Here is a 10,039-nt window from a genome sequence, read left to right as displayed (position 1 = left end):
TTTTAATAATAAAGTCTGCATAAACAGTCAAATAGTGTTCCTGTATGATAAGTTTTCCATACTTCCAAAGATCTAAATAGAGAGAACAAGGAACAATCGACTGCTAATCAGTTTCTATTTAGAGAATTCGATTTTTCTGATACAGTATTATTAAATCTCTCATAAATAGAAATTAATAAAATAAAATTAAAATCATTTATAATAAAAAAATAATCAAACTTAAAACTACAGTTAGGACGAAACGAAAAAATAAGTTAATTAAGATGATACTCTTTTCGCCAGAATAAATGAACCTTTATGGTTTTTACATTGTGAAAAATGCCAGAATCTTTAATGGTTCTTAATATTCATAATGTCTGTTTAATATTATCGTTCACTATGCTAATTTATAACTATTCAATTATTTATTAATACATTTTTTTAAATTATTACTATTGATATCAACAGTAGTGGGCTATACCACTTAGGTATACTATTGCAATATCAACAATCGAAGAATTGTTGAGATTGTTAATGCTATAATTCATTAATATTTATCAATTAATTATTATGTCTTTGAAAATTCTCGTCCAGCTGATAATTTTTATTATTTTTAAGTCTGTTCAGGGAAAATTCTTTGATTCAAATATCTTACTGGAAAGAAACAAAAATGAGGACTATTCGTTCGCTTTCAACGTAGAAGAAAAACGAGAAATTCAAAATATTCTTAATATTTATCGTGGAAATGTTTATCCTCCTGCCGCAAATATGCGATATTTAGTGAGTGCTGTTGAATTTCATACTCTGTACATATATAAAATGTATGATGTAGTAATATATCAATAGCTTTCAATAAATTTGATTTCAACAAATTTATTTTGCAGGAATGGAATAATAGTTTGGAATCATTGGGACAAAAATGGTCACAAAAATGTTTATTTCGAAAAGGAATTGATGAAAGATTCGACGATTTTAGACAACCATCTCAAAGTATGTTCATGGGACATGGAGATTACAAATCCGCTTTTCAATTATGGCTTGAAGAAGAAAAACTTTACAATTTTCATGATAATGAATGCCATTTCTACAACAGATGTCATAATTACACTTCGGTATGTGCAATAACTGGTTTTTGAATTAGATTTTTTGTCTCAAATCATTGAGATTCATTATATTATTATTATTATTTTCTTTTGAACAGATGGTATACTCTAAAAGTACTTCATTTGGATGCGGAAGATCGCATTGTTCTGGAAAGACTTATATTGTTTGCTATTACCATCCACCGTGAGTTATAATTTCATTTCTTCCATATATTTTTAAGATCTCTCAATCAAATTTGTAGTTATAAGTATTTATTACTACTCATTAAAGCAAGTGATGGATTTTAAAAATAGTATTAAAACTGATGTATTTATGATAATTTTCTATATTTTTCTCTTAATTGCATTTCAAACGTCTGTAATTTATCAGAAAATTACTTTAATTTTTTAAATAGACATAGAAAAAGAATTAATTCTAATTATTACAATCATTATTATTTAGTGTTTTAAAAGATAATGTTACAGCTTTTTTCAAATTTTAGTTATATAGAAGGGGAAGAATTGTACAAAGTGGGAAAACCTTGCTCTCTATGTGGATTGCATCGTACGTCTTATAACGGATTGTGCTACAAGAATATCTGTGGTAAGTTTCATAACTTTTTATTTTTTATTTATAAAAGTTTTTCAATGTTTTTATACATATAGTAACAGAAGAAATGTGCGACAAGTACGGATTCAACTGCTGTAAGTACTACGCGTGTAAATCTTTGAAGTGTTTATAGATAGCTGAAAGATTAGTATTTCCCATCTGCAGCTTGTTCTCTACACTGTCATAATTGCGGTGAGCTCAATGAGGATAAATGCACTTGTATTTGCAAGAATGGATGGGACATGTTGGATTGTTCAGGTAATCGCGACTGAAAACAAGAGTGTGACTGAATATAAGACATTTTTACTGCTGTTGCTTAATTTTTAGTGCCTTGCATGGATGAAAGTCCGAAATGTGGAAAACCTTCCGGGTTTCCAGATGAGTTATTTTGTTCTATGGATGAAGGTAGAGTGAAAAGTACTTATTGTCGTAGGATGTGTCACGAATGCCGTTAGTAAACTTTGAATATGTATATTAATTAATTATTTAAATTGTCTATTATTTCACGGTTTCGATGTAATTCACTTTACATCACATTTTACAGAGACAAAAAGTAATCCAAGCTGCTGCGAAGGAAATATTTGTGATTTTGGCTTTGTGCTTGATATAAAATCATGTCGATGCGAATTACTCTGCCCGGGACCTAAATGCGGTATAGGCTGTAATTTTGGATGTGTTAGCATTTTTGTTACGAAAATATTGATTTTCCTTCTTCCAGATTCCTCGACAGACTGTAAGAAGAAGAGATGCTATTCGGAACTAGTAGCTAGATTAATTGGCAATAAATGCGTTTGCGAAGATAACTGTTCAGACTGCGGTAATTATAAAATAAAACATTGATTTCACCGTAAATAATAACAAATGACAAGAATTTTAAATTTATTCTGTTTTCAGCCACCGCGAGAACCTCTTCAAGCAAACAACTCTGTAGCACGAAATCAATTATTGCTTTTATTTTATTGTCTTCTTTTATAAATTGTATTAAAGAATTAATAAACTAAATTTTTATTTAAATATTAATTTGAAATAAACAATGAATTTTATTTTTAAGGAACTATAGTCTACAACTATTCATTAACATATTTATATTATATCGAAATTCTGATTTAAAATTTAGCGTAAAAATCAAACTAAGTTAAGAAAAATCATTTTACTTTTTAGACTTTTAATTATTTTATATTACGATTTAAAGTTATTTGCGGAAATGGAATTAAATACGTCAATTTTAAGTTTGATTTGCATATTTTTATGCCAAGTAGAGAGATATATAAGTGCACGAGAAGTGAAGCTATTTACTGCCGACGAATCAACAAGTCAAAATGGAAGTTACTCAAGAAAAGCATTTGGAATTATTCGATAAGCTCCTGTCTTTCCCTGTGATTAATGAAACGTGGAGTTATGTCAAGGCAAAATACGAGGAAGTTCAAAATATCGAATATGTGGGTGCTGTAGTTAAAAGTGCCAAAGATGTGCTTCAAAGTGCTGCGGAGAAATCTAAACCCTTACTGCATAAAGTTGATCGACAAAGTAAATATATCTATGCTAATTATACTTGCTACTAATTCTTTTTTATTTCTAACTTTTGTTTTTCTTTTTTAGTATCTGCTGTTGATGACTTTGCTGTTAAATCACTTGATAAATTGGAAGAGAAGTTTCCTGTCACAAAAAAGCAATCTAATGAGGTAACTTGACTATTGTATCATGTTTGTTTTTTGTAGGGAGTTTCTTCATTTTTTTTTTTCTTTTTAGATAAGAGAGAGCATAATATCGTACTTAGCTGAAATAAAAATACCATCTTGTATCCTTCCTTACGGAAAAACTGCTCTGAGTTTAGCTTTAGATTGCGTCTACATCATCTGGGACATAGCTAAGAGAATCATCACCAAGGAGATGATAATCAAAGCGATGGAATCTGTTGCTGACTTTATTGTTCCGCCTGTGCGAGAAGGTAATTTGCTTCTTACTATATATTTCTTTTTCCCTATTCCACCCACTAAATCTTTTTTCCAGAGGAAAAAAGTGCAGAATACGACACACTCTGGGATGCTGCATCTTCCTTACTCTCTAAGTTTCAAGCTCGCATAAAATTTTACGGTCAAAATATTCTGGAAGGAAAAGCTACAGAAGCTGTTGGTAAATTTTTTTTTTTCCACTTCTAATTCTGACAACTAACTTCAACTTTTTTTTTATCCTTCTTCTTAGGGGATAGATTGGAAGGACTTCCCTCTCTTGGTTCTTAGTGTGAAATTCTTGGCCTTACATCGTGTTGTTTACTATGAAATGATAGCTGCAGTGATCTCCATTCTCAAAAGGAGCTGAATGTTAAATTCTGAATGTGTGTAATTAATTTTGAAATAATAAAGTTGTAAAATAATGCATTCTGTCTCAAAGTGAATAATAAAAGCCCCTCGTGCTAATTATAATTAAACTTCGTTGTCGAAAATCATGTACAAAGATGGTTCTGTGGTCAATTTATACGATTCTGTCTGGAAATCCAGAATTTGAACTTTATAGCCTTGAGCGTGTACTCAGTACAGAAACGACTACCTTGTTTCCCTAGATTCTAAGTCTTACTACCTTTTTAGTTACTTTACTGCGGAAAAAATTAAGTTATGGAGCTATTAGTGTTAAAAAACCTCACTCCAATTTCTTAGAGCTATAATAAAGCTTCTTAAATTCTTTTTATGCAACAGATTTTGTTACTTAATCAAATTGTTACAAACGCACTACTGCGATCATTCGCTAATTTTAAATGCCTTTTCTACCTTTCAATGATTCCTTATTTTTCTAACTTGGCTGATTCTTCAAGTTAGTTGCATGTGTTTGCGAGATGAATTTTACTTTCGTTACACCGTTTTGTCTCGAACAGTTGAAAGTGAAGTTTTTGATAGTTAAAACTGTATACTTATGAAACACTTGAGAGGGTACGAGATGTTAATGTCCACTTTGTGCAGGTGACAAAGAGGTTTTCCTATTTGACTTAATAAAACTAACAATTTACACTTAAGATCAAAATGATAAACTTCTGCAGAATTTTGACTTTAATTTTCAAATCCAGCAAAGAGGTCAATAACTTTATTTTTTTAAAACAATTTATATGCTATTGAATATGTATACACACTATCAATCTCGCTCCCTCTATTGGTTTAGTACATATCAACAGCCCCATGTCATGAGAACTTTTACTAAAATTTTATTAGCTCTTACAATTTTTCCTTAACGAGTAAAATCCCTCAAGGTTATCACCTGCCTCTAACTTCACCAAAATTTAATAGCATCGATGCCTTTTTATATAAAGTCGCCATGTCAAATTTCGTTTTTTTACTCCATCCCCAGATATTAAACGAAACGCACTGTGTCGTCTTTTACTTTGTGTTTGTCAAAACATCACTATTCCAACAACCCGGAAGGTCAAATGTAACACTATTTCAATATACCAGCTGGGAATGTAACGCATGTTACGTTAAAACGACAAAAAGTAAAATGGAAATTAGAAATAATACTTTCCCGAGTTATAACATGGAAAAAGCAAATGTTTACACAATTCAATTAGTTCATATTAACAAAGTTCTAATAACAAACCATCTAAATTTTCAGATTAAAAGTAACAAACGAGCAAGTAGACGAAAAACTGAAAGATGCAAGAAGCATAATGAATTAAAGTTGCCTGACACAGTTCTGGTGGTGAATTCTGTTCCAAACCTTAATCCAATTTATTCGCGAAATTGTCACACAAAATGTATACTGAAGGAAATACAGCTTGCATAAGTTATGCCAAAACTGTGACACTGATGATAGATGATTGTAACAAGTTACCCAAGGGATATAACCGCCTGCCCCAAAGGTGTTATAATCTGCATTGTTCTGTTTACTTTGTTTTCCTGCAACTTCATCATTTTTGGAGATATAAAAATAATTATCCCGAATGCTTCTCAAGCGTTTCCGAAAAATGGGCCATTGAAAATTGAGTATTAAACTTATAAGTCTTTGGAAGATTCACTTCTTGTAATTGAGATAGCGAGTGGATAAGAAGTTAGGCGTAGAAATTGCTCAATATAGATTCGTTTCTTCTCACTTTCAGGTTTCTTTTAATGTGTAACAAAATAATTTTATTATTTTACCTGCCATTAGCGTTATTATTACTATTGTTATTTCTCGACGTTTAAAGCTGATAAAAGAGGTTTTAAAAAGTGACGTCATTTCCTGTTTAGCGAAACGAAGTCTAACTGTCGTATGTCATTAGATAAAATTTTTACCACTTTAAATTAATTTTCAGATAAGGTTATATTGTTGTATTTGAAGTGTAAAAACCATGAGCATACGAGGGAATTGTCTACAACTAAAACAATTAAAAAACGCTGTTCTATCTTCATATTAGACTCGTCATTTTTGTCCATTCGCAGTAACGTCTGAATCTTATTCGCTTGTTGACATAGTATGTAATCAGGAGCGAAAACATCTGAAAATAAATATGAAGAAATAAAAATTTTATTTAACCACTCGGCTATCTCAATTACAAGAAGCAAATCTTTCAAAAAGTTATAAGCTAAATACAGTAGAACCTCTATTATCCGGACTAATTGGGGATAAAGGTAGTCCGGATAAGAAAAATCCGGATAATCGAAAAAAATAATAATTGACAGTGCATATAGCAGACATGGGCAAATGCGGCTCTTTTTGAGTTACATGCGGCTCTTGCTGAGTGTTAATTTCTGTTTTTTATTGTTGTTTTTACAATTTTATTTTTATAATTTTATGAAAAGATGTTTGTTAAAAATATTAAATATTTGTTTTATATTATATTTATATTATATAATAAAATCGCGCGCTTTACCATGTTATCCGCCACGACAGTACAGAACTGCGGCTCCCATGCATTTTGCAAAACCTACATTTTGGCTCCCACTGAACTCTTGCTTGCCCACCCCTGGCATATAGTATGAATAATTTTTATTTGTTTAGATTTACATATAGCTTCAATATTAAATTATTTTTTATTAAGAAATTCAATTAACGATTTTTGTTTAAAGCTATCTGTTCTTTTTGAAGCTGCTAAATCGCGAATACTTTTAAGACATATAAGTTGTCCTGAGTTACACTCTTCTTAGCTCTCAAACCACTTCATGGCGACATCTAAACACTGAAAAGCTTCAGAATGTGTAGGACCAATAGCTCTTACTTCGCAAATCTCTTCGTCTTCTCGATCTTGTTCATCTGAGGAGATATTTCTTTAATTATTTTCTCATCATTCAAAATTTGGAATCCAGGATCGTTCGCATCGCAATTTAACCACTTGGTTACATCTTCTTCGTCACATTCGGCACATATTGAAATTTGTGCTATTGATTCCGCAATGTCTCCTATACCAATTTCTACTGTTACTGGAATTTACTAATGGTCTTTTCAAAATTTTGTTCCATGCATTCCATCACGTACGTACATAAACAGTGTCGCAATTCGCCAAGTGCAAATCAGCAAATTCGTACAATTTTTGTTTATGTTGAACAATCCGGATAATGGAGGTTCTACTGTACTCAGTTTTCAGAGGCCTATTTTTCGGAAACGCTTGAGAAGTGGGTCATATTATTTGAACAAAGATCTGTTTGTGTTTAAGGCTACGTGCTCACCAAGTTTCATTCGAATAGGAAAGGCGAACGTCTGGCCGTCTTGTAAGTGTAACGAGACCTCAAGTTAGATCGCAGGAGAGGTCATAATCGACGTTTAATCCGATCCCAAATTGAGATTGATCTTAGGACTTACATTCTTCTATTGTTCGTACTAGTGGTTCTTAACCTATTTGAAGTCACGAACATTTTAAAATGTAAGAAAAATTTGCTGAATAACACAATCACTAAGTTCATAAAACAATATGAATATGCATGAACGTGTCTTTTTATTAAGAATTATAGATTGCAGAATATATAAAAGTAAAACGAAAATATACAAATTTAAAAAATTGTATATGTAAAAACTGTAACTAAAATAAATCTTTTATAAAAATGGAACTTTTTTAAATCAATTATAATGCGATCGGCTTTTACAGATTTCATCAATATCAGGTCAGAACTACTTTCATTTTAATGGTCTATATCAGGGGTCACCAAACTACGGCCATGGACCAGATCCGGTCCACCACCGCAATGTGCCACAAATGAGCTAAAATGTAATTATTTATATGAAAATATCATAGATTGTAAGATGAACTAACAATACACAAAAAGTAATATACGTATAAATAAAAATGCCAAAATTGGTCCAATCTGAATTTTGCATTTGACAGTAATATAATTTTTAGGAAAATCAATGAAATAAAAAATTCGGCAACTTTTTACCACTTTGAACATCACAGCGCTTATTGCATAAGTATCTGCAATGAAGTTTCTAAGAAAAGCGATTACGAGCTTGCTGCAGCGATCGTGTTTGTGTGTTAATAGATAAATAAATTGATTGTCTTTATTTTTTTGTGAATTCAGTATACTGTATTGAACAAAATGGTTATGAGGCCCGTGCTCGTCATTCTCTCAGTTAGCTGGCCCGCTGTGAAAAATGTTTGGTGACCCCTGGTTTATATCATTCTTTCTCGTTTTTGAATTTATATATTAGTTGTATAGTACTCTAGCACTAATTGAAAGTTTCCTACAGTACGCCTTGGGCAGAGAGCTCAACGCAGTTTGTCTTTTAGCATTCACAATAATTTTCTTGTAAGAATCATCGAATTCTATTCTAAGCACTACAACACCAGTTCATTCTTCTCGAATCTCAAACCTTCAATACCTACAGTATTTTTTTAAAATGTGTTTTAACAATGATTAAAAGTCTTTTCTTTTCTTTTCTTTCGAAGACACAATGTAGTGACGTAAACTTAAACACTGGGCGAATTTTTCATCCTTTTTATTCGGTTGGAACGCTTTTTATTACATAACGCGTTTCGGGCCAATGCCCCTCTTCAGCCAACTAAACATTAAAAATTAATGAAAATTGGATTAAACTACTATAAAATATACTATAAAATAAAAAACTGTTTTAAGATCTGATGTTACGTCATTTGCATAGCGACAGATATTAAAAATATTGAAAGCGGAAAAAATAGCAATGGCCACATGCTGTGTACTGATGAGTTCTAAAAAATCACCGCCAGGTCCCCGAATAATTTTATCGGAAAAGAAACCTATTAAAAAGGAATATTCCCCTGCTGATGCTCGATCAGACATATGCAAATTAGAAACAGATCGCACTCCGTAGTTGAGGTGGAGGAGTACGAGATCAGCGTTAGACAACACACCGGTAGACGAATCTCAGGTATGTTTCACGAATACGATTTGTGAAGAATAACCCAGTATACTCCTACAGACTGATACTAAACCTTTTTTATGGAATTTTATCAAGATTCGTACCCTTGGACTATTACATCCGTCTAAACTACCGAATGAGGTACGGACCAGCTTTTAATGGTATACAAGCTCTCACCACCAGGATTTAGAAGGTAACAACCTCTAAAAACTAATTATGCATACTGTCACGGTGTTTATTTTAAATATTTGTATATAGCCATCTCTTACTTTTTAATGTTTAGTTGGCTGAAGAGGGGCATCGGCCCGAAACGCGTTATGTAATAAAAAAGCGTTCCAACCGAATAAAAAGGATGAAAAATTCGCCCAGTGTTTAAGTTTACGTCACTACATTGTGTCTTCGAAAGAAAAGAAAAGAAAATACAAAACACGGTTTCCTCAAGATAGAATGATTAAAAGCTTAGCTTTAGAGCGCATCTCACGATCGCACAGCACACGCAAGTTACCACTATTGCAGGCAGAACGGAGAGTTTTCCGTGCGACCTGCAGTAGTGTACGCTAACTGCCTTTAGAATATCGCTCACAGTAGAATATTTTTCTTATACAAAAAGAATTTAAAATAGTTCTCATTAACGCAGTCATCCAGACAAGCAAGTCCAAGTAGTTAAGACTTTACTTGGACTGAACTACTCGTACTTTGGCTTCAGTAACCTCGATGTGAGGCCGGATGGCCGAGCGGTCAAGGTGGCAGCCTACCGCTTTGGGGACCCGGGTTCGAATCCGAACGGGTCGAAAAATCCCCAGGAATTTTTCAGGGGATGGTCCGTTCGGATATGTCGGGCTCCGTCCCTCACCATCCGGTCGCCCCATTGTGGGACTGGCCGAACCCATAATGGGCCTACTAAAAGAGGCCCTCTTAGTGCCCACAGGGCGGAAAGAGTTAAAAAAAAGTAACCTCGATGTCTAGTAATTTATGAATAATTTACAAACAGTAAATATGAATTGATTTTACGCAATTAATAATTTTTCTTCTTTAATACAAATTTATTTCAAAATTATAAGCGATTTATTTAAATTTT

At 32.5% G+C, this 10,039-nt stretch overlaps 1 protein-coding gene and 1 long non-coding RNA gene across 3 annotated transcripts; both read left to right on the top strand.

Annotated features, from left to right (window-relative positions):
- Window positions 1-506: 506 nt before the first annotated feature.
- LOC136980617 (cysteine-rich secretory protein 2-like) lies at window positions 507-2,720 on the top strand. 2 transcript variants are annotated; one of them, XM_067276755.1, is made up of 10 exons: window positions 507-759; window positions 864-1,091; window positions 1,181-1,266; window positions 1,565-1,665; window positions 1,728-1,766; window positions 1,837-1,929; window positions 1,999-2,121; window positions 2,216-2,323; window positions 2,390-2,488; window positions 2,566-2,720. In XM_067276755.1, the coding sequence occupies exons 1-10, from the start codon at window positions 550-552 to the stop codon at window positions 2,670-2,672; spliced, it is 1,194 nt and encodes a 397-aa protein (XP_067132856.1). In that variant the 5' UTR covers window positions 507-549; the 3' UTR covers window positions 2,673-2,720. The 2 variants fall into 2 exon arrangements, with proteins under 2 accessions (XP_067132856.1, XP_067132857.1); XM_067276756.1 differs by having other exon boundaries at window positions 2,541-2,586.
- A 959-nt stretch (window positions 2,721-3,679) lies between these two features.
- LOC136980616 (uncharacterized) lies at window positions 3,680-4,041 on the top strand. Its single transcript, XR_010881583.1, has 2 exons — window positions 3,680-3,800; window positions 3,874-4,041. It is a non-coding gene; the product is annotated as an uncharacterized lncRNA (long non-coding RNA).
- Window positions 4,042-10,039: the final 5,998 nt, after the last annotated feature.

Source organism: Centruroides vittatus, unplaced genomic scaffold (genome assembly GCF_030686945.1).
Source record: "Centruroides vittatus isolate TY-2023 unplaced genomic scaffold, ASM3068694v2 contig_717, whole genome shotgun sequence".
Classification (NCBI taxonomy): domain Eukaryota; kingdom Metazoa; phylum Arthropoda; class Arachnida; order Scorpiones; family Buthidae; genus Centruroides; species Centruroides vittatus.
This window is presented reverse-complemented; position numbering and strand designations above follow the sequence as displayed.

Bases quoted from the DNA above. Each gene is read 5' to 3' on its own strand.
- LOC136980617 (XM_067276755.1), top strand. From the start codon at position 550: ATGTCTTTGAAAATTCTCGTCCAGCTGATAATTTTTATTATTTTTAAG. The intron at 760-863 runs GTGAGTGCTGTT...TTTATTTTGCAG, and splicing joins CCGCAAATATGCGATATTTA to GAATGGAATAATAGTTTGGA. The intron at 1,666-1,727 runs GTAAGTTTCATA...TTATACATATAG, and splicing joins GTGCTACAAGAATATCTGTG to TAACAGAAGAAATGTGCGAC.